A 25,575-nucleotide genomic window follows, 5' to 3' on the forward strand; every position below is an offset into this window, starting at 1 on the left:
GAAGATTATGTTTCAGTGTTTTATGTATGATTGCTACTTTACTTTTGAGTCTTCTGTCCTGAAGGCTTTCTAAATTTAGTGATTTTACTAAAGGTGTTACTCTAGTCAAATGTGAATATTTGTTTGTTATGAATCTCACTGCTCTATTTTGTGTCTGTTCTAGTTTCTTAATGTTTTCTTGAGTTCAGGGGTCCTTGCTGTCCTGGACTCAACTGTCCTTTCTTTACACATTGTCTCTCGACCATAAAGGCTTTCGGTCACAGGACCGCAGCACGGGTCATACTTGCGTGCACTAGCAGTACTGTCCCTTGTTCAACAGCCCTTGACCTGTGTGATTGGCCTGAGTCGTGTGTGTCAGTAGGCCGCACACCACACATTAACCCTTTCAGTCCGCCACTGGAGTTACTACATTATATTGAACACGTAACATATTGAATATATTTACAGGCAATCATGCCATATTTATACACTTCTGTCTCGTGCTGAAACATATTCAAAAATTCCTCATAATGGCATTGCTTACCAGACGGAAGGGTTGACCCTTCTTGTGCCGCCTGTGAATTTTTCACAAACTCTTTCTGTGTAATATTGTGTTTCTATATCAAGGGTTAAATGTCGAGTGGTCAGCGTATCACTTGAGTACTTGAACTAAATATAAAGAGTTTTTGTTGGTGTGTGTATGGGGGGGGGGGATACGGAGATCCGGTGCCAATGGACCTCATTCACCAACCGTAAACAAACAATATTTTACCACGTGGTTCTCTATCTCTTCTATACAAATTACGATCTAATTTTAATACATAGTGGCTGTCACGTGACAGTTTTTTCCCCCGTTGTTTTATCAATATGATCACGTGACTAAATGCTGTTTGTTTACGATTGGTGAATGAGGTCCATTTAAAACAATTAGTGCCATCAGTAGACTAAAATGTAGCTCGTCACTCAAATGTTTGAATGGTTCAGGTTTAAGTCTCTTGTATATGTCACGTGGGACACCAGGTAGAAATGCTGTGCAGGAATGGACCTCATTCACCAATCGTAAACAAACAACATTTAGCCACGTGGTGCTCTATCTCTTCTATATAATTTACGATCTCATGCTTAATTCATGATGGTTGTCACGTGACAGTTTTTTTTTCGTTGTTTTATCAATAAGATCACGTGACTAAATGTTGTTTGTTTACGGTTGGTGAATGAGGTCCATTAACTTTATGTTGTAATGTCAATGTGATAATCTTCTTTTTTTTTTTCAATAATTTCCAGAAACTTATCAGAAGAGGCCTTCCAGATCGCTTTAGGACACCACACCCCCTACATCCATGGCTCTAACGGCAGCTGCAGCCTCGGCCACCACGGCCTTCCGGGGCACGGACTGGGTCAAGGTCACGCGCTGCACGAGTCTCCGTCGGCGCACCGGTCCGTCGCGGAGCAGCTGAACGATCAGATGATGCAGCATCACTTACAGACCCAACAGTTCCAGAACTCCGGTCAGCAGCAGCAGCAGCAGCATCTTTCTCCTAGCAGCTGTGAACACCAAGGGCAACAGCATCCTTACCGCCATCCTCACCAGTCTCAGCAGCATCAGCAGCAGCAGCATACTCCCCCTTACTGTAGTATTCCCGGACAGCCTCAACTGTCTTACGAAGTCCCTGCCTACGATCAAACACATTCCGGACACACGTAAGTCCTTGTTTGTACGTTTGTACCAAGTTCTGGACCTTTTTTGTTAGGTAAGGGAGGACTAAAACATCTCCCACTAGTGGACCAGTGACTAGAAAGTTCCAAAAGAAACATGGAAAAAACGCGATAGACAAAAGCTATAATGATAATAATTCTACCTGTTTTAGCACCATTTACCAATCGTAAACAAACAACATTTAGCCACGTGATTCTCTATCTCTTCTATACAAATTACGTAATACACACAGGCTGTCACGTGATACGTTTTTTTTTCCATTGTTTCGTCAATATTATCACGTGGCTACATGTTGTTTGTTTACGATTGGTGAATGAGGTCCATTATGCTTCAACTTTACATGGGGGCTACCATTGAATTGTTTTGAATTGTTTGGCTCAGTCTGTTTTATAGTTTTTTTTTGCTCTGAGCATGTGTTGTTTTTAATAAACATCGTAGGGCCTATTAGTCTGCAACATTCCTAAATATCACTTCACTTGACTTGTGTCGCTCTATTGTTAAAACAAATCAAGCAACTAAGGATCCCTATTCTTTACCGAATTGAGTCACCTGAACATAAGGCAGAACCCATTTTCATTGACCTTTGACTTTGTCTTTGAATTTTTCTCGCGCTCTGTCACTTCTCGCCATCTGTTTGTTCAAACCGAGGCTCTGTTGGTGCACTCTCTGAACTTTTGCCAGTTTTTCTGATGCAACATTATGTATAGGCAAACATCTATATTTGTTTTAGTAGCAATGTGTCAAGTGCTATAACTCTGAATCACCAGCCTCCGCGAGTTATGGTTCTTATCTTATAAATTACAGACGTTCTTTCAAATGAGAGAATTACGTCCTACGCTACTATTGGAAAGCAGATTACATTTCCAGCCATCCATTTTATTATACATGTATTACCATCTTACATAACAGAACGTAGAACTAAAAGATGGTCCACAAGGTAATGAATAACTTTTTTATTTTGAAGCTTAAAAAATTGTTTCGAAATATGAATTAAAGCATCGAACGTATAAGCTTGAATGAAATGGGAATGAACTCCAATCTCGCGGGCGGCCCCTGTTAACTCGCCGTATGACTAAGGCTACGTGTTGCGAATTAATAGGAACTAGAGGAAAAGTTTACAATATGAATATCTTATCTTATATAATACAGACGTTACTTAAAAAAAAGATGATAACGTCCTACGCGTCATGCATTTAGTCATGCATATTAACCAATGGCTTCAATTCTGGTTTTCCTGGCTAGCTCAGGCAACCCATTCCATGCTCTAATAGCACTAGGGAAGAAGGAGCACTTGTTCAAATTTGTCCTAGCATATGGAACGAGAAATATGCCTTTATCTTTGTGTCTTTCTGAGTATTTTAATGTAGCACCTGACCTATTTACAGCATGCATTTACATGGATGCGTTCATGGCCTCCTTCAGTAGTAGAACCACTATGGTTTATCTTAAACACTTTTTCATATGGCTGTGGAGCCCTATTTTGGAGAGACACATATATTGCAGGTCAAGGCGGCGTTCGCTTTGGTGGTAGAGGAGCTGGACATTTTCCGTGTTGCACGCTTTTCGTCAAGAGTCGAGGCCCATGTTTTCTCGCTGTCCATAGCCTTCTTGGTCACCGTCTCTCTCCAACTAGTGCGGTCTAAGGCTATGTCTTCCCAATGGTCAGTACCAATGTTCACTGATTTTAAATCCCTTTTTAACACATCAACGTAACGGAGGTGGGGGCGACCAGTTTTTCTTGAGCCAGACGCAAGTTGCCCGTACAGAATGTTTTTCGGGATGCGATTGTCCTCCATCCGGCGAACATGTCCGAGCCAGCGCAAGCGGCGTTGCATTAGGACTGTAAAGATGCTGGGAAGGCCCGTTCTCGCGAGGATCTCAGTATTACCTACTCTTTCTTTCCATGTTATTTGTAAGATCCTTCGAAAGCAGCGCAAGTGGAATGAGTTTAGTTTTCTCTCTTGCTTTGTGTAGGTTGTCCACGACTCACTGCCGTACAGTAGCGTGCCAAGAACGCATGCCTTTTAGACATCCATTTTGGTCGCTGCGGTGAGTTTCTGGTTTTCCCAAACTCTTGGTCGGAGTTTAGCGAAGGTCGATGCGGCCTTCCCTATGCGTTTTTGTTTTTTTAAATCTCCTCTTCTAGAGACAGGTCATCTTCAAGATGAATGCGTTACAATCTTATTATCAAAAGTGGAGAATTGTAAATAGGGGTCATAGAACTATAAAGGTTGAGAGCCGCTGATCTGCTAGAGTCTCTTATTACACCCTCCCTTCCTCTACAAACAAACAAACAAACAAACAGACAAACAAACAGACTAGACTCTTTAATTCAGGAGTGCAACGAAAATAAAAACCAAAGCGGCTGTTGCTTGTATTGTGGCGCTGAACACTAACCTACATAGACCCGCATTTCCTCTCAAAGTAGCTTGATATATAGGTACGTGAGCTCCCGGCATGCGTGGCGGCAAGCGCGGAACATGGCCTCAGGGGACTATGTAAATGTCCAGGCTCTCCAGACGACATTTATTTACATTCTCGTGTGTAATGTTTTCGTTCCGCTTGTTAACACTGGCAATTACATGGCCAGGAACCCGGTCCCTTTAAAAAAAAACACACGTTTTATAAGTAGCGTTCTTCTAAACTCCATAGGCTCTCTTGTGTTTCTCATAACGGCCTCCGACGTCCAATGCGTTGAAATCTGCAATAAATTTGAAAGCTATATTTGGGTATATTATTTCCTGCAATTAGTTTCTGTGTCATCAACATCTCGCAAGCAAAATGTCATAACAAATTTATAAATAATTTCTAGGGGAGAACATCTGACAATTAAATGGGGGGAGGAGGGAAGGTGGTTGAACATTTCAGTTTATCACGTGGTTTCAGTTTTACAGCGGCCATCTTTATTTTGTCACTTGATAGTTACAAGATTCAAATCTGGACAAGTTAGGCCTACTAGTTACTTTTTTACTGCCTAGTAGTTGAGCTAGACTGTGGGTTTGGAGCTCAGATGGTTTAAAAAAAAAATTCTGATAATGAACTCAAGAACTAGTCTTTTAGTTAGATTCCACAGTAACAGTTTCTATTTTTTGTATATGTTAAGAAAATCATCCACCCCCGTTCCCTGCTCTGAATTATCTTATATATATATATATATGGCTTCTTTTGTCTCGAAAAGCAATGGATGCGCCCAAATGGTTTTGGCTTAATCTTGAGATGGGGCAGAATCTGGTGTGGCTAATCAAGCCAATTCTAGAACGGCAGACTTTGCCACAATTCGTACATGTGTATGCCTCTGATTCAGGGCTAGCGGACAGGGCAGCTTTCTTTTATTCCCTCTTGATTAAAGCCGCCTCAATTCTTTTGTTCTCAGCAAGGGTTGTCCCAGCACGCACAGTCTGTCTCCATGCACTCCGGTCTTTGGCTATGTTTTCCCACATACTTTCGCTGATGCCTGAGGCTCTCATGACTCGCTTGCAGACATCTCTATATGTTAGTCTTGGGCGGCCCTTGGGTCTGACAAGACTCAATATTTTTCAGTTTCGCTCTCTAGGTGTTAGCCTCAGGCTTCAAATCCTCGAGATTCGAGAACGTTAAGTTGGTTTGAAAGAGGCTGTGAAATAAGGACGGACCCCATTCACCAATCGTAAACAAACAACATTTAGTCACGTGATAATATAGATAAAACAATGGGAAAAAAACGTATCACGTGACAGCCTTTATGGACTACGTAATTTGTATAGAAGAGATAGAGGATCACGTGGCTAAATGGTGTTTGTTTATGATTGGTGAATGAGGTCCATTAGGATGAAACAATCAAATCAAAGAAACCTAATAGAGGGCTTTAGTAGACCCCCCCTTTTCCAGGCGTGTACGGCTCTTCGATTGACACATCTACCCAGACAACAACACGCTGTCAACCCAATCTCACTGGGCGACACACACATTCAAAACAGCGGCAACGAATTCACCACAGAGGCCTACACTGCCCCCGGGGGGCAAGATTTTTGTCAAGGCCCCTACACTTATTCGAATGCTTTATTAAAGAGCCACTAATTAATAAAAATACTTATATTTAAACGCGTGATGCATTTTAGTATAAAGAAATAGAGCACTTGTACATTTAATCTGACTTTCCTTTAAAAAAAAACATATTTGAAATGCATATTTTAGTTTTAAAATAGGTTTATATCTTTGAGTTTAGAGTGTAAAGTCCTTGGTAGACGCACTGTCGTAAATCCGGAGCTGTACCAGTATTTACATATTCCTAGCATATTACAACTACAAGTTGTCACTTCTTAATCGCGACATTGTTGTCAGCTGACGTAAGTTTTAAAGTGTTAGCGCTAAAAATGAAAAAAAACAAACAAAAAAAAAACAAACAACAACAATAAAAAAAAATAATAAAAAAAATTTCATTACCCGACAAAATTCGGATATATTTTTCTCTTTTACGGAGGCCCCTTTCTCGTGGAGTCCCCGGGAATCTCCTTGTTTAGTCAAAATTTGCCCACGGACCGCTAAGTAGGAAAGCTACATAAATGCATTGTATAGTTAAAAAGGGGGAAAAAAACACAACACAACAATACAAAACACTATGTCTTTCTTGAGGTTTTAAAATAAACTTGTATAAATTAATGACTTGGATGCTCTTGAAGAGATTTGATGAAAGTGTTTAGGTCCAGCTTAATGTTTGTAGGCTAGCTACCGCAAATCTCCACGAGCGCAAAGTTCTGGTCGGTTGGTGATGACTGATGACTCAAGAGGATTATGACGGCAATGGGTCCACGTTGTACCAAGAAGACGGGAAAGCGGTCAACTTCTGGACGATGACCAATATCTAAATTGGAATCTGTTTTTTGTAACCTGAGATGAACTCCTATTGAAAAATCAGAGCAGGAAGGACTAGTCCTCCCGTAGTGCTCTGGCAAGAAACTTAGCCGTCCGGCGTAGTGTCTCGTAGCTACCATACAAGTCGAGTGAATGCTCAGACAGGTCCCCCCTTAGCTCGCGGAGCTGGGGACACTCGCACAGGACGTGCGACACTGTTTCGACGCTCTCTCCACAGTGACGGCATCGGGAGTCAAAGTTCGTGCGGAACCGGGCAAAGTATGCCCCAATAGGACAGTGTTCCGTTCTGCACTGCTCTGACCTCCGCAGTCGCCACCATGGATCGTCGCGATCTGGGTGACGCATGCGCTGCCAGACACCACGTGCTCTGTCGGATTCCTCCCACGACTTTAACCACTTCTCATGAATGAGTGCTCGGATTTGTGCCGTTGCTTGTAAGTACGTGCTTGGTGCTTCGAGGTGTGTGGCTGCCATTGCACTCTCCCTTGCGAGGGCGTCTGCCGTTTCATTGCCCCTCACGCCGAAATGTGAAGGCGTTTTTGTAACTAGAATTTGTGTGGTATCGTTCAAACCGTGGTTTCAGTTCCTCGTTTGTGGATATTGCAATAAGCGGCTCCTGCCTTAGAATGGATTCATCTGTGATTGGGATCTGAGTTGTCCACGCGCAAAAGAGTTCAATACCCTGAATATCCAAAATGAAGCATGTCTTCAAATCATTGGTTTAGGCCGACATAGACCAGTACGTAATAGAACTATACAACGGCAGTGATGGGCGGTGTATTGTAACTGAGTTGATTTTCTGCGTGCGTCCAGCGTGTCAGAAGGTCATGCCCAGTGTGTGTTTCATGTCTAGTGTGTGTGTGTGTATAGTACTGCATCAGTGTTATGCGAGACGTGGCTGGTTTCATTCACTGTTTACTGTAGTCTAATTTTGTCGAATAAAGCCATGGTATTGCTATTCTAGTCGTTACCATTTCATTACAGGCGGGTTGATTATTATTCAATTATCCGATCGAAGAAGTTGTATACAAATTTTCATCTTTCTGCGGACCCCCCGCGGCCGTCTCGAAGACCCATTGGGGTCCGCGGACCTCAGTTTGAGAACCACTGCTCTAATGCAGTGCTGCCGAATTCGGTCCGTAACGCTGTGCTCCGGCTCCATGGGAGTATCTGCACATAGTAAAGCCGCATTAGACTTAATTTGTTTTTTTTTAAGACATGATACTTCTCTTGACACGCTTAGAAATTTATTTTGACCCCAGACCGATAAAAGTTGGGCATCACTGCTGTGTTGTCATAACGCAAGAAATAGCACTTATAGGAATTAGTCCTAGCGTGTGTAATAAGAAATTATTTTTAGTGTCATTGGTATTTTATTACCTAATACAATATAACAACTAGTCAAGTTTTCAATCAGTATTTTCGTATCCAACTTTTAAATTTCACGTACAAATTTTAAGATTATCATTGCGGAAACCAGCTTAGGTTCCGTAATAGAGCTTTGTCTTCTCAATTCTGTGCAAACTGTTCTTGACGGTCCGTGAATCCTCTGTTGTGGCTATCAAGCAAGAAATCTCAAGTGTTGGCGTTGTGGGACTTACTGGTACTCTGCCAGGCTAATGGAGTGGGCTAAGACTTATATGTCTATGTCTGTACCAGTTTGTTAATTGTTTCTTACGCAAACCTAGTAGTAGACCTTCTTGACTTTTTGCTACCCACGTGTTTGTGTGTTTACCTTTCTTTACCCTAGTAGTAGACCTCGTGCGTACTGTTCATGACGGCACGTGAATCCTCTGTTGTGGCTATCAAGCAAGAAATCTCAAGTGTTGGCGTTGTGGGACTTACTGGTACTCTGCCAGGCTATTGGAGTGGGCTAAGACGTATATGTCTATGTCTGTACCAGTTTGTTAATTGTTTCTTACGCAACCCTAGTAGTAGACCTTCTTGACTATTTGCTACCCACGTGTTTGTGTGTTTACCTTTCTTTTTTTTTGGGTGGGGAGGTGGGGTGGGGACCCTTTTAAATCGTGTGTTGGCGGAAGATCCTTAGCTAACGGTTCATTGTAGGGGCCTACTCATGAGTTCGTTGTTGTATAGAGTCTGAATCTCTCATTCTCGCGGGTGGCATTCCCACGTTACACAAACTCTCTATCTTAACATAGGCATGCAAAATAGATTTCTTAAAGAAGTTTTATTTGTATTAAATCTATCCCGCGTCCTTTTCTCTATCTAACGTTTTAAAAACTGAATTCTTTTTTTTGAAGGAAATAAATTTACTTTTTTAAAAATGTTTCCTGTACACGTTTTGAATGTTCCTTTAGACATGTTATTACTTCCTAGCCCAAACCTCCCACTGAACAACGGGGGGTGGCTGTGGGCAGGGTTCGAATCTGGGCCCATGGAGAAGTGAGTCCAGACCACATATCAATCTGCCAGGCAGCCAGGCTGTAATTTTTAAAATAAGATACAACCTCTCAACCTAACAATCTTTGTCTATGGATTTTTACATATGTAGTAGGCAATAATAAGGCCTGTCTTTTAATTAATGAGGAATACAGTATTTCACGTGGCTAGTAGCCCTAGCTACGACCTACAAATTTTGCCACATCTAGCGCATGCATAAGTTTGCATAACCATCATCTACCATTGGTTGATTTAGATTTTCTTTTCGCCCTCTACGGTTTATCCGTAGTAGGCCATAGATTTTAACTATATATCATATATAATAAAAAAAAAAGGTAATTAATTTAGTAAATGTCTCTATAGCAGGCCTAATTTTCTGCAGCCATTCTCCTGTTAAACCTTAAACTAAAATTCTTCAGTTGAACCTTTAACTACAATTCTTCTGTGAAACCTTAAACTGCAATTCTTCATTTGAACCTTAAATTACAATTAAATTACAATTTTCACTTAGTCACAATGATCACTTAGCATTAATTATGTGTTTTATTATTTACATTGATGTTTTGTTTGTCCAACAGGTCATTGCCGGACAGTCCACCTGACTCAAGCTCAGAGCCGTACTCTCCAGACCACCACCAGGTCATGAACGGTCAGTAACTGTGTTAAATTCTTTACATCATAAACTTTAATCTTGACCCCTGCAGGGTTCATATGTTCTGAGCAGTGCCCGAGCGCCATGCAAGGTCACAGTGCAAATTAAAACAAAATATTCATTACTATGTGCTAACGACAAAGTTTGAAATCCAGCTTTCTATAGCGTATCTCTTGATTAGCCAGTTAAACATGTAAAACACTCATAATGTTTTGAATGTCTGTTGCTCGCCAGTTAAACATAGAATTTAGTTGAACCAAGGGCATACATTTTGTAGAACACCTTTTCAGAAAGAGCTGTTTGCTTTGGTCTCCTGGCCTTTCTCTTTATGTGTGGGTCACAATCCAGAGCTTCTTTCGCCAAGTTTTCTACTGTTTTTCAGATAGTAATTGTACCATCTCTTGCAGAGCTTTTCCAAGAAAGATGCCTTTCCAAATCACTCACGATTCTTAAAGATAACCTGCACCCATTAAACCACTGTTACATCAGATCTGAACGAAGTGGTCGTCGCCTTTCCATTAGGACTAAAACAGAAAGATTTAAAAACTCCTTTATCCCACTTTCGGTCAGAGTGTTACAAGATCAGCTGTCGTCATCGAGAAGTACATAGAAGTCAAATTCATAAAGCGCTGGTTGTGAATATGTATGTGTTTCGTGTGTGAATGTTGTTCGAATTTTTAATCAATATTGTTTTTGTACAGTAGTTTCGCTGAGCTTGTCAATTGTAGTCAAACTGAATTTCCATTAGATTGGATCAATAAAAATTATCTTATCTTATCTTATTTTAGCGCAGGCTTTGCTCTTCAAAGACAAGCCTTATTATTATATATTTGTATTTTAATTCTATTTCTATAAGTTTATGTGTGTCATTAAGTTGAAAGTAAACAGAAATAAGACTTATCATTACTTTTAATTTCCATGACATCCTTTTTTTTTTTTCAAAAAATTCCAGAACTAAAGTCTACCATTCCAGGCAGCATACCTACACTGTCCCACCAGTCAATGTACTTAGGTCACAACAACCGTTTACCAGGTATGATGTCCAGCAAGGCTCCGCCAGCTTACAGCGGAGACGCCCTCAAGTTAAGTCCTCTCCAGCAGGGATCCTCACCCATTCATCAGCAGCCTCAGAGACCGGGTATGCCGTATCCTGCTGGTATGAGCATTGGTCACAGCATGCAGCCGATGCAGATCTCTCCACCCTTGCTGCAGTCTATGCATCACATTGGAAGGTGAGAATGCATTTGCAATTTTGCAAGTTAACCCATCTCTATTCATTTCAATAACACAAATCAAAGGGGTACCACTGATCTCCTCATCACTGCTATACAGCAATGCAATGACGAAAACACCTGCCTGCAGATCGAAAACAAACTTATTTACATGTCAGGCACCCTCCAACTTCACGGGATCAACAACCAACACACCTTTATTTAAAACAAGATTGGCACTAACACTACGGTACCCCCTTTTCCCATTCATCTTTGCCAGACATCACCGCCCCCTTCTAATTTCCCACGCTTTTACACCAGCGTAGCTCATTTCTTTTCTGCCTCGATAGAGAACAACATCGGACAGATACGTTAACTTAAGACTATTTTGTGTTAATTGTTTGTAAAATGTTTGTTGTTTGTAAAATGTTTTACATGTTTCGGATGTTCCTTCAGAGTTGAAGATAATTACTTCCTAGTCCAAACCTCCCGCAGGACGATGGGGGATGGGAGCAGGCAGGGTTTGAACCCGGGACCATCGATAAATCTGAACGACAGTCCAGCACGCAAACCGCACGACCAGGCAGCCATCCATCTTTTTTTTTGTGTTTGTTTTGTAGCTGATGAAGGCCTCGTGGCCCAAATGTCCTTTGTTTAACTTGGTCCGTCAGGGTTACATATATGCATGTTTATGTATTTTCTGTAACAAGAGAGTTGGCATTTGGTTTTCAAGTAGGGTAACTCTTCCAGAATACGCTTACATCAATTACATTTTTCTTTCATCATTTCTGGCTGTTACTGCTCTCTAATATTTAAATTGATATGTAAGTACTGTCTTGTTTGGTATTTTCTTTTGAGCACCATAAGGTCTTATTAGTTCTGTTCCTAAGGATGCGCTATATTAGTGTCATTGTTCTCTTGTTGTGTCTTGAGATGAGTCTCTTGGTGTGCCTTGAGATTGAGTTATCTGTGTGGTGTTCTTCCCCAGTATTGGGGACGCAGGCTTGGGACTCTGCTGTAGTCGAGTCTGAGTTGTAGGCTTGGTATTTGACTATTGCCCGTGGCGTTGGGTTGGGCGTTGTAAGCCCTGATCGACTATGGCACCGAGATTAAGGTGTGCTATAGTTCCTTTGAATGTAATTTGTAATTGCTTTGTAAATGCTATTGATATTCATTCGTAATGTATGCCTCATAATATCATATATATCATTAACCCATTAAACCTTTGTTGTTATATGCAATATTGTTATTCACTAGTATAGGTTAATATTTGGTTTATTCGTTCCTGGATATTTATTGCATAAATTGATTGCTAGACTGTTAGGGGTGCCCAGGCAGACGAGCCAAGGCTAAATTACAACCCCGGCATAAAGTTAATAAACACTGTTCAGGTGGGGAGCCCGGCGAAGTACATCATACCCTAGAGGAGCCCGGGGACAAAACCCACCTGACAAGTACACTCCTTTCTTACTGCTCATCTCGGGTGTCCTTTGGGTTCAGCTGTACATATAAAACATACTAACTTGGTCATCACGAACATAAAACTTTTTTTTTCATAGCATATATCACACACTGGCCTCTGTCCTTATCTGGTCATTCACTCGTACGTTCCAACTGACATATATAAGTAAAAATAGATTATACACACATGCACACATTCATCCATGACACTGGCCTTGTTTTTAGTTCCTTATATAAATTAAAAGAACTACGTGTCTGACAGATATTTTAAACATGTATCTAAATATTGCTATTTAGAGGCTATATAAGAAATAAGCTTATAGAAGAAGACATATTTTGTTATTTCCAATCCTAACTTAACTCTTTCTCTCCGTAATTATTTACCACATTCTTGTGGAATTAACCTTGGCATTGTCAGTTAGGAGAGAAAGAGTTAAAGTTGTAGTAAGATTTTGTTTTTGAAAGTTTTCACTGTCTCCTTTTCCAGTATGTCCACCCCTAATCCGTCAACAAAGAAACGCAAGTACAGTGAGTCTCCAACTGGTACACTGAACCCTTCCATGATGCATCACAGCATGCTAAGCATTAAACAAGAACCACCAGGTCAGTGAAACTGTCCAATCAAATTTGACATAAAAGCCGTCATTCAATTTTTAAAATAAAATAATTGCATAAGCTGAGCCAATACAAATTGATCTAAAACATCTAGTTTTTACTTTTTAGCGGCCCCCGTAAGGGGAAAAAGCCGCTATTAGGTTTGTGCAAAATGTCCGTCTGTCCGTCTGTCACACTCAGATCTCGAAAACTAGAAGAGATATGAAAAATATTATTTCATCATTAAATCCGGCTTGAAAAGTTTAGGTGCAACGGCTACTTTTGGTTTTCTAAAAGCAAACCGTTTAATTTATAAAATTAATTATGCAAGCGATTTTTTCATAAAAATACACCAATTCTAAAACAATTACGTAAATGTAAGGGAGGCAATGTTACAATATGCTAACAAAGATGGACAATTTTTGTGTATTTTCAGTATCACTAAGTCAAATATATTTTTAAAATGTACAGGAAATGTTTACAACAAATACAAATAATAGTTAAAGGTGTTTTTTCTGGTCAACTAGCTGCTAAAATTAAAAGAAAATATTTCTGTTTGTTTTTAAAGGCTAATAATGCACTTTGTATTTAAATATCACGCACATTTTTTTAAATGGACTTTTTATGCAGCGATTTTCGTGCAGTAGCGTAACGTCGCAACATGATCAGGTGCTAAACCAATTCCTTAAACTTTTTTTAAAAATCAGATTTTATTTATTTTTTGTTTAGTGCCCCCATCCGAATAAAAGAAGCTTATTTTTGTGCGTTTTGTCTGTTGGTCGGTCTGTCCGTCACGATTAGATTTAAAAAACTAGAACTCTAAAAGCTATTGAAAATCTGATTTACCCTTTAATGTTCCTCCCATAACATCTCAATAGTTTTAAGTATCTAAAATTGATTGTTCCGGATTTTTTTGTGCAAAACTAATCAACGCCAACAAATGTTTGTTTGCTCTTCTAACTTATATTACATTCAATTTCCATGCTTAAACGTTGCAAAAACACATTATCAATAATATGTTGTTCCGTTTTTTATGTAAATAGCATACTAATGCTAAATCATAATCTCTATACTGACTTATATTTCATTAAGTGTAAAAATGTTCCGGATATTGTTTTATAAAACATGAATTATGCCTAATGATTGTTTAAAATCGCATAAGGCTTTTAAAAAAAGTAATTTACTAGAATTGATTACTGAAAATTACTTTTTAGACATTCAATTTTCTTGTAAAACATAACATAGAAGTTTTGTAATCGATAAAGAAAGTTCCGGATTTTGTTTCTTACAAATCGTCCCCAGAAATTTCCGAATTTATTTAAAAATCTACTAACGCCAAATAATTGTTTGAACTCCCTCTTCTAATTAATAAACAAATAATCTTCTCATTTACGAAATAATGTTTTTACGGATTTTTATGAAAAATATTTTAACTCACTACTCTCTTACAGTACATTTAACTTTCTACCTAAAACATTAAAAAATCTAATTATCGTTAATATTATGTTCCGATTTTTAAGGAAAACAGAATCCAAACACCAAAGTAAGGTATGAAAATCTCTCCACGTGGCTGTAGTACATCTAATTTTTATACGAGACCATCCAAAAAATTTAATTAACGGTATTACATTTATCTGAAATTCTCTTTTTCTTTTACTATTTATACAAACATCCGGAACAATCTATTATATAAACTTTTCAATTGTGTTCATACCTAAAAATTATTGCGATGTTTTGAAACGTAAAATAAAGGTTAATCAATTTTTAATAACTTTTAGTTGTTTTTTTTATATCAAGATAACGGACAGACCGACTGACAGACAAAACGCAAAAACAATGTGGCTTTGATCCTTTTTAAATAATATCTATTAGAACTCAGTGCACCAATGTCTATGAACCCTCGTTAAATATCTCGTGTAAATAAAGACATTTTTTTTTATGGTACCGGTACTAGCCTATTGTGAGGTAATGGAATTTTTTTTCTTTGACGTCATATGAATGGATTCTTTAAATGTAATGTTAAAAGAACGCACTCGGTGCACCAATGTCTATTAACCCTCGAAAAAATTGTTTGTATTAATGAAAACATATTTTAGTCTAACTAAGCCGTGTGACGTAGTGTTTTTTTTTCCTTTGACGTCACATGGATAGAATTCTTTAAATGAAATGCTAAAAGAACGCACTCGGTGCACCAATGTCTATGAACACTCGAGAAATGGCTCGTGTTGATAAAGGTGATTTTTAGTCTAGCTAGGCCTTGTGACGTAGTGTTTTTTTTTCCTTTGACGTCATATGGAATGAATTCTTTAAATGAAATGCTAAAAGAACGCACTCGGTGCACCAATGTCTATGAACACTCGATAAAAGGCTCGTAATGATGAAGGCGATTTTTATTCTAGCTAGGCCGTGTGACGTAGTGTTTTTTTTTTCTTTGACGTCATATGGAATGAATTCTTTAAATGAAATGCTTAAAGAACGCACTCGGTGCACCAAAGTCTATGAACACTCGATAAAAGGCTCTTATAGATGAAGGCGATTTTTAGTCTAGCTAGGCCGTGTGACGTAGTGTTTTTTTTTCCCTCTGACGTTATATGGAATTAATTCTTCAAATGAAATGAAAAAAGAACTCGGTATAGTAATGTTTATTAAGCCTCGTTATGTGACTCGGGTTTAAAAAAGGAATGATATCTTGATTTAGATCTAATCTAGATTTTTTAAACTAGATCTAGATTTTTATTACAGTATATCTAGATCTGGATTTATATTCTAATTAAAATTATTTTAGAGTCTAGATCTAGAATTTCTAGATCTAGTTTAGACTAAAATAGACTAGATTAAGATGTAGAATTTCAATTTCTAAACTTAAAGTGTAAAAAAAAGTGTAGATTTTCATTTCCAAACGTTTTGATCAATATTGTAATGTTTTAATATACTAAAACTAATCTACTATTTTTTTTATTAAATTTAAATTTAAATTTACGGCAAATGAATCTTTGAAACATTATTACTTTTGACCATCGGATGGCTGCCTGGTCGGGCGGTTTGCGCGCTGGACTGTCGTTCAGATTTATGGATGGCCCAGGGTTCAAACCCTGCCCGCTCCCATCCCCCGTTGTCCTGTGGGAGGTTTGGACTAGGAAGTAATTATCTTCAACTCTGAAGGAACATCCGAAACGTGTAAAGCATTTTACATCAAAATTAAATCACCTCTTGAATATTATTTGCGAATATGCAGATCCGACAGGGATCCGACTTCGACGGGGGCCGCCTCTGAGTTTGTGTAACACAAACTCTCTTTGTAATCTTGTTAAATTTATTTGTTGTATGCTTTTACTTTTACTAATATTTTATTATATGTCTATATATATCTATAATATAAAGCACAAATTAAGGTGTATGTATGTATATCCTGAATAAAAATCAAAACCGTTTGACCAATCTTGATAAAACTTGGCATAAATGTTCCTTAGATCATGGCAGAGACTAGTGCATGTTTAATGTCCCTCCCACAACCGGTGGACCCTAAAAATAGACAAAACGTGCCTAATTGTTTATCTATTAAAGAAACGTTTTTAAAAATCGGGTAAACCTGTTATCACTGTATTTTATATTTGATATAAATATGTCAGCTAAATGGTAAACCCATTTTCATTCTGGTTGCAAAGGTGGACAGTTAAACTATATTGGTGAATGCAATGGCGATGATGATGATATGACCAATTTTGATGTGGACTCGAACGGAGCTTTCATCGATAACACATACCAAGTGATCAAATGGCTGCCCTACAATCAGAACCAATGGGTCATTCTGACAGATGGAGACTTGAAAGATTTGTAAGTAGAAGGCCTTAAAGTCTTTTTTTTTTTACTATTTCATCTTTTTAGAATTTTATAGTTCAGTGCCGGTTCTAGATATGTGTCTGTTTCCAAGTACTAAGCGCTTCCACTGTGTCTAATGTAGATAAACCCCAAATGGAGGTAACACTCAAAGTAACCCAATAACACCGGCAAAAGGCTAAACAATCAATAGAAGGTAGTCGATGCTGATACTAAACATTGAACAAGTTTAATAACAATGAAGGGAACCATCGAATGTCAGCTAAAGTTTATAAAATGTTACTTATTCCTAAGTTGTCCTTAAGTAGTCTGTTTACGTCGACTTCTATTTTGTTCTGTCTCTAAAGCCCTGTCCTTGTTTTACTAGTCACGTCATTGGCACTAAGTAAAAATTTCCCCTATTTTCGAAACAAATAATTAATCCCTACTCGTGCCTTAAAATATGTTAGTAGTCTGACGAATTAAATACTTAATCTATAAAGATGGTTTCTTATATTTTAGCCCTCATATTTTGTTCTCTTATAATCTACTGGTATTAGTTTAATCAAATTTATAAAAAAAAAGTCTGAAACTGACAAGTCGTCTAAATAATTAGAGCAAGACTGCAAGAAATAATAATTTGGTGACATGTTAGGTGACAATATTTGTTTGATAGACTTTCTAGAAATGTCATTCTGACTTTGTATTCTGTCTCCCCAGGCCCTCGCCCCAGTACAGGGTGGACGCTGACAAAGGCTTTAATTTCTCAGTGCCAGATGAGGCTTTCGTTTGTCAAAAGAAAAATCACTTCCAAGTGACGGTGCACATGCGACTCCATGGGAATGCCAAATATGTCCGCACACCAGAGGGAGTTAGAAGAATTGAAAACTTTTTTCTTCATTTTTATGGTGTGAAGGTGAAACAAAAAACTTCATAATTTTTATGTTCCTTTACTTCTTGCTAGTTGACTAGGGCTGTTAAAAGAGTTAATTAGAAATTTATTTGTTTATAGATTGGAAATAAACCTACGTTTCATTAAACTTAACATCATCCGAGATTTCAGTATTTTAAACATCTTTTTGTAATAATAAATCCTTTACTTGTACTTTTTTTATATAAACTATTGTTCATAGATCTGTAACCTTTTATACTGAAATATAATTTTGATGAGGCTGACTCACAAGCCCATTGTCTCATCACTATAACAATATATTCCAAAGAACTCTTCACCTAACTTAGTTTTAACGGTGACTGCTGTTTTTTTTTCTCAGATGGAGTCTCCCAACCAATCAATCAAGATTGAGCAATCACAATCTGACCGAAGTAAAAAGTCATTCCACCCAGTCAAGTAAGCATTCATTGAAATTTTTCAATCCAGTTGTAACTATTTTTCTGTTATATAAAGTAAAAAAAAACAAAAAAAACCTAATTGTTTCCATTTCCCTATAACAAGTACTTGCACGGTTCCTCAAAGTCAGATTATCAAAAGACCGATAGATCTGGAAAGAAATTAAATCTGGGAAATCACTTGTACTATTACTCACTCTGCACTCTATCCAGAAGAATTAAAGAAATTAATTGTAAATAAAATAAATGAGAAACGGACGAGCTCTCATCCAAATCACAAGAAAGATGACACTTACTATAAGCTATCCCGACAAGACCAACGTCTAATCTTTCGACTCAGGACCGGACACAACAGAATGCGACAACACATGCACCGGAAGCCCATGTGGAGTATCACCAGAGAATGCCGACCACGTCCTTCAAAACTGCTCTCTTTACCAAGACACTGGCGCCAAAAACACCCCAATAGAAAGAAAACTATATGGAGGACTCCCTGATTTGGAAACCACTGCGCAGTTCATCTCATGTATTGGTCTAGTCATCTGAGCGCTCCCAATATAACAATGAGAACGAAGAAGAAGACTTGTGCACTTGTTCTTGACACGGTCATGTAGACCATTGAAAGATGACACAATTATCTATTGGCATCCATTCTTCTTTATTCCTTGCTAGCCTTAGATCTCTAAGAAATTAAAGTTGTCTTCCCATTAAATTTTTAGCTTCATTTTTATTTGCCCGGTTCTGAGCTCTGTAGGAAGGTTTCATGGAATTCTGGAAACCTGGCCCAACCATCAGAGCTTTTTTGTGTTTTTTTTTTAAAATCTAGCTAATAAGATTTTATTGAAATAAACAATACTACATTTAAGTGAACAGAATGTCTTGGCTTGGATTTTGTGTGTAGTCTGATACTACTTCACTTATTTTAATGCCAGTCTGAACACATCCACGGGACATTACAATTAACTATAAAATGCTTGATAAAACTGATGAAGACTTTAACTGATGTGATGATCGCCTTGTCTCTCTATCCCTCATTTAATTAGCAGTCTATATCACTACAAGCCCTAGGACTTTTACTGTTGCTAAAAACAATGCACAATATATTTATTTACAAAACTAACATAATCTCTAAACTAAACTAGGAACAGGAAGCAGTAACACACAATCATTTTAGGTTAAAAGATCTTTAGCAACAAATGTATATAATCAAAAACCAATGCTTCCATTGGGATTTAATGTCACAATCCCTAGTCCTTCTAAATGAAGTAAAAATCTTTGTATGTTCTTTGATTGTTGTAGGGTTGACTTGACTCCTGACCAAGAGACCAAGGTCACTGTTGGTCGACTACACTTTAGTGAAACTACCAGTAACAATATGAGAAAGAAAGGGAAACCTAACCCTGACCAGCGGTACTTCCTCTTGGTGGTCAGTCTTCATGCTCATAGCGGGGATAAAGATTACATGTTAGTTGGCAGCGTCTCAGACAGGATTATTGTCAGGGTAAGTGGTATAGAATGAAATATGCTTGCAGTGTATAAAAAAGACACCTCCAAACTAATCTATAGATTTACTGCACTCTGCATGATAATATTTTGGATTTAATATAAGCCTTGGAGTCCCAGTGGCTGTGTGGTAAAGCTCTTGGCTTCTGAAATGGAGGTCCTGGGTTCAAATCTCGGTGAAGACTGGAATTTTGAATTTCAGGATCTTTAGGGTGCCTCTGAATCCACCCAGCTCTAATGGGTATGTGACATTAGTTGGGGAAAAGTATAGGTGGTTTGTCGTTGTGCTGGCCACATACACCCTCGTTAACCATAGGCCACAGAAACAGATGACCTTGACATCATCTGCCCTATAGATCGCAAGATTTGAAAGGGGTACTTTACTTTTAATATAAGTCTTGAATTTCTGGGCTCTCAGTTAAATGTTGGTATTCCTATAAAATTTTGTTTCCATTTTTTACTGGCTCAACAAATGTACCCACTAAAATCTAATTAATCTAATGGCTGTCTGACATGCGGTATGAACTTTGGACTCATCATATTGGCCACTTATTCATTTTTAAACATTCAAAACTTACACATTAATATAGATCTTAAAAACAAAATTAAAGTTATAGAGTATCATACCTTAATTAATAATAAGTTATGTGCCTATAATTTCAAATACTATGGAAATTAAGACCTACATAATTGGCTACATGATGCTTATACATCTATATGAAACCCTTGTCAGGGGAGGAGTTAATTTCTATTTCTTTGTCCATGTCTTTCTTCAACTGTAGCATTTTGGGGGATTTGCAAAGAATGTGCCACAGACATTAAATCATTCTCTAGCAGCTGTTTACTTTTTTTGCTTAATGATCCATAGTTCTCTTTTCTTTGCTAAACTATTGTCTCAGCTGGTCTTTTAGAGAGCATTTAGGGAGCATTTCACCTACACTAAGAATGGTAAATAAAGACTAAAAATACTGTGTTGGCCACAAATCAAACATTTGGATTTAATTATAATCTTAATCTGGAGTCTTAATTTTAAGATCTAGAAAGGATTAATGTCAGAGTTTTGATTTAGTTCATTTTGGCCTAAAAACTATTTATTCTACGTTTTATTATATGAAAAATCTTATGTTTATATTTTTATTGCCAGGCTTCTAACCCAGGTCAGTTTGACAGTGAAGTCGAGGTCTTGTGGCAGAAAGGTCAGAACGAATCAGTCTTTCACATTGGTAAAGTTGGGGTCAACACAGACCATCCTGATGAGTCTTTGACAGTCCATGGAAACTTGCGACTTACAGGACACATCACTCAACCATCAGACATCAGGGCAAAAGAAAATATACAAGAGGTTAGTGTGAAAAATTGATCATTGGTGGTTGCCTGCCCTTGTGGTATGCTCTCCAGACTATCATCTAGATGGTCATGGGTTTGAACCAATGGCTGCTCAAACTTCCTCTGTTATACAGGAAGTTTGGACTAGAATGTAATAATCTTCCTTTCTGGTTTAAAAAACTTACAAGTCAATTGAATTAATATAAAGATTTTCAAAATATTTTAATTAATGTTTCATGATTCTCATGAAGTTTAAATATAATAAAAAACAAACTAAATACTCAAATCAAGAGATTGGCTTTGGTCACTGTTATAAGAAGAAAATAAAATAGTTCTTTCAGAGCAGTGTTTCCCAAACTGTGTTCCCAGGAACATTAGGGTTCCACAAGGCCTGAATAGGTGTTTCACGAACTACTGGATTTTATCATGTCACATCCCAAAGTAATTTTTCAACGTAGTATCACATCTAGTAGAAGTGATTTTCACTATTGAAAATCTCAAACAAAAATGAGTGCTATGTTTTTTTTAATGTTTAAATTACATTGATTTTTTAAAATTATTAGACTGACTTCACAATAGAAAGACAAAGACCAATTAAAAATATAACATTATGATAAAAAAGTAATTATGAGTAGCCATATAATAAAAACTATGAAAGACACATTGAGAGATATTTCATATATAAATTTATTTTTTAGGCATGTAAGTAGCAACCATTTTTATGCAGTATTTTTATGCTGTAGATAAACTCCAAGAACCAGCTGGAGAATGTTTCAAAACTACGTATCTACAAGTATTCCTACAAGGAAGACTATGCACAGAATGCCGGCATCCCTCCAGACTGTCTCACTGACACAGGGGTCATAGCTCAAGAAATTCAGAAAGTGATTCCAGACGCAGTGGTGGAGACAGGGGACGTAATACTGCCTTCAGGGGAAACAATCGAAAACTTTCTGGTTGTCAATAAGGTAATGTTAATTTTTGTTTAGTCCTTGTCACTGGCAGCCTCAGTCCTTTCAAAGTAGATGTGGATTCTGATAGTAGTAGATGGGTGGTAAAATTGAAGAGCTTGCAAATATTAACTCTTTCTCTCCTAACTGACGATACCAGCGTTGATTCTACCAGAATGTGGTAAATAATTACGGAGAGATAGAGTTAAGTGAATGTTATTTTATCTTCTTATGTTTTAAAACAATTGCTTTGTATGGTACAACTTTCTTGTTGCAGTATGCTCAGTGCCCAACTATCTTGTTACAACAGGCCCTAGATAGGTAGCCAGGTGGTTTACAACATGCCTTTGATAGGTAGCCAGGTGGTAAATGTCACTCTGTCACATAGATTTTTCATTAAAAAAAAAAAAGATTATTATGTGCATCCATTTTATTCATTTTGAGCATCATCTATGGATTGGCCTGTAATCTTTCATGTTCATTACAGCCTTAAGCTCTACTGAATTTGGACACTGTACTGTAGTCTCATTAGTTCAACTAGTAATGGCTACTGATTATTTTCCCTGGTTGAGCCATTTCCTTTACTGGGTCACAGACTTTTTTTTTCACATAGGACAACCCTAGAGCTACTAAAATCCATAATCTAAAATGATAGCATGTCTAAGTCCCCCTGATCTACATACTTTCTTACACAGTACTTTTTTGTTCTATCTAAAAAATGAAAGGTCACTTATCCATATAACATGTTGTCATCTCAGGGATTTTAAAAATAATCTAAACTTAAACACTGATTTTCATTTTACGTGGCCTGGCCTATCACCCTATTTCTATTAACTCAGACAACTGAACTGTTAACTTTGATCTGATTGTTATGTTGAACATTGTTTCCTGTCCTAGGATCGTATCTTCATGGAGAATGTAGGCGCTGTCAAAGAACTTTGTAAACTAACTGACAACTTAGAAGTCAGAATCAATCAGCTGGAAAAGATGAGTCACAAACTAGACAAATTAAAACGCTTCGACAGCATTAAATCTACCCAATCCAACAAGTCCCTGGCGAGCACAGTCAGCTGCAAGTCCAGTGCTACAACCAACAATGATAGGTAAGTTATCAATAGAGGGGAATACAGTCAGCACAGAAATAATGTTGGCTACTGAGATAATCAATCTAAATCAGGGGTTCTCATCCTGTGGGTCGCGACCCTCTTGGGGGTCGATTGACGATTTGCCAGGGGGTCGCCTAAGACCATCGAATATATGGATTGTTTTTGTCTACTCTTCTATTATTGTGCAGGTGGGGGTCGCGGCAGAGTGGAGGATTCTAAAAAAGGGTCGCCGAACTTTAAAGGTTGAGAACCGCTGATCTAGGGCCATTATCTCCTCCCTTTAAATCAGTTACAATGCCATTTTTATTTATAAAAAAAAAAGAAAAAAGTAAAGTTCCCCTTTCAGACCTTATGATCTATGGGGCAGATGATGTTAAGGTCATCTGTTTCTATTTCTTGGCCAACGAAAATGAGAAGGGTGTCATGTGGCCAGCACAACGACCAACCTCCTTTACTTAAGTCAGGTACCCATTAGAGCTGGGTGGACTCAGGGGCACCCAAAAATCCAGAATTTTAAAATTACAGTCTTCACCAAGATTCGAACCCAGGACAGGACCCCAGGTTTGAAAGATAAGCGCTTAGCCATCCAGCCACTGTGCCCCCCCCCCTCATTTTATTTTATTGCTTTACTTTTTTATTTAAAGATCATAAAAATAATTTAAACACAAACAAAAATAACTTTAGTTGTTTAACTTTTAGCACTTGACCTATAAAGGGGAAGTATCCCTTGAGGGATTATGGGCACGACATGGCCTAAAGTCGCAGGTGTGCCAAAAACCCGAAATATCAAATAAGAACAAAAATTGTTTAAATTTTGTTTTTGTTTTTTTGTAATTCATTAAACAAACAAATATTCATATTAACATTACTGTAAACTAAGTTATAGAAATGTTTCTTTGTTTTACCACAGGATACTTTTTAGTTTAATATAGGTTTTGTAAAATTAGTTGATAACCTTTACTTCCGTCACATTTTCTTTAGGGCTGATCTCAGCAATGCTTATTTACTTTTATTTACTGCTTTGTCCTAGCAATTCCCTTTCCAAACAAAGTATGAACTCATCATCCATCGGCAGAAGTAGCAGCAGCAACGGAAGCAGAAACTCCAGCAGAAGTCAGATCTACAAGGGGGGCAAACTGAGCCTTCCAGACAAATTTCCGCTTCCAGCAAAAATTAACTGCAGCAATCGTTTGAGATGCGTCTCTATCATCATTCTGATAAGCATCATGGCTTTGTGGTTAGTTTCGAACTGCTTCTCCATATTATTATTATTATAGCTTTTATATAGCGCTACTTTCATGCTTATAGCATGCTCAGAGCGCTTTTGGTCCAATCACATTTGTGGACCAGTGTGTGTGTGTGGGGGGGGGAGGGGGTATCTAGGAGTTGGTTTTCTGTGCTGCCTTTAGGCGCTTAGTAAACGCAACTCTGCCCGAGTCGGGTGTCGAACCTCGAGCCCCCTTCTAGGTAGCCAAGCCAAGCTCCAAGCGCACTTTGGCCTCTTGACCACGCTTCCCAACAAATCATTGTTTACTATCGGTCAGGACTGAGTGTTGGACCGTCTGTGTACTGATGTGCACTAGAGCTATATATCCATGGCAAATTATTATAAATCTGGACTATTAGAAACTTAGGTGAAAGGCTGTGTTTCTAAAACTGTTACTTGAGGCGCCTCTCCAATTTTGTTACTGATGATCCTCTTAGCAAGCTAGGGCCTTAGGCAGTGTTTCTAAAACTGTTACTCATGGCGCTTCTCCAATTTTGTTCCTGATGATCCCCTTAGCAAGCTAGGGCCTAAGGCAGTGTTTCTAAAACTGTTACTCATGGCGCCTCTCCAATTTTGTTATTGATGATCCCCTTAGCAGTCTAGGGCCTTAGGTAGTGTTTCTAAAACTGTTACTCATGGCGCCTCTCCAATTTTGTTATTGATAATCCCCTTAGCAGGCTAGGGCCTTAGGTAGTGTTTCTAAAACTGTTACTCGAGGCGCCTCTCCAATTTTGTTATTGATGATCCCCTTAGCAGGCTAGGGCCTTAGGTAGTGTTTCTAAAACTGTTACTTGAGGCGCCTCTCCAATTTTGTTATTGATAATCCCCTTAGCAGGCTAGGGCCTTAGATAGTGTTTCAAAAATGTTACTCATGGCGCCTCTCCAATTTTGTTATTGATGATCCCCTTAGCAGGCTAGGGCCTTAGGTAGTGTTTCTAAAACTGTTACTCGAGGCGCCTCTCCAATTTTGTTATTGATATTCCCCTTAGCAGGCTAGGGCCTTAGGTAGTGTTTCTAAAACTGTTACTTGAGGCGCCTCTCCAATTTTGTTATTGATAATCCCCTTAGCAGGCTAGGGCCTTAGGTAGTGTTTCTAAAACTGTTACTCATGGCGCCTCTCCAATTTTGTTATTGATGATCCCCTTAGCAGGCTAGGGCCTTAGGTAGTGTTTCTAAAACTGTTACTCGAGGCGCCTCTCCAATTTTGTTATTCATAATCCCCTTAGCAGGCTAGGGCCTTAGATAGTGTTTCTAAAACTGTTACTCGAGGCGCCTCTCCAATTTTGTTACTGATGATCCCCTTGGCAAGCTAGGGCCTTAGGTAGTGCTGCAAGCTCCCAACCCAAAAAAAAAAGCAAAATTGGGGGTGGGTCGGGCCTGGGAGGGTTTTAA

General features: G+C 38.3%; 1 protein-coding gene across 2 annotated transcripts in view; it reads left to right on the plus strand.

Moving 5' to 3' along the window:
* Positions 1-25,575, plus strand: part of LOC106057857 (myelin regulatory factor-like) — a 114,115-nt gene that overhangs the window by 72,101 nt on the left and 16,439 nt on the right. For both annotated transcript variants that reach the window (XM_056045215.1, XM_056045217.1), the window contains 12 exons: positions 1,264-1,680; positions 9,529-9,599; positions 10,555-10,834; positions 12,762-12,877; positions 16,534-16,702; positions 17,405-17,600; positions 17,956-18,032; positions 19,331-19,532; positions 20,679-20,876; positions 21,604-21,828; positions 22,708-22,913; positions 23,947-24,153. In XM_056045215.1, coding sequence (XP_055901190.1) covers positions 1,264-1,680; positions 9,529-9,599; positions 10,555-10,834; positions 12,762-12,877; positions 16,534-16,702; positions 17,405-17,600; positions 17,956-18,032; positions 19,331-19,532; positions 20,679-20,876; positions 21,604-21,828; positions 22,708-22,913; positions 23,947-24,153 — 2,364 coding nt within the window. The remainder of the gene's footprint in view (positions 1-1,263; positions 1,681-9,528; positions 9,600-10,554; positions 10,835-12,761; positions 12,878-16,533; positions 16,703-17,404; positions 17,601-17,955; positions 18,033-19,330; positions 19,533-20,678; positions 20,877-21,603; positions 21,829-22,707; positions 22,914-23,946; positions 24,154-25,575) is intronic.

This window comes from Biomphalaria glabrata, chromosome 10, assembly GCF_947242115.1.
Source record: "Biomphalaria glabrata chromosome 10, xgBioGlab47.1, whole genome shotgun sequence".
In the NCBI taxonomy this organism is placed as follows: Eukaryota; Metazoa; Mollusca; class Gastropoda; family Planorbidae; genus Biomphalaria; species Biomphalaria glabrata.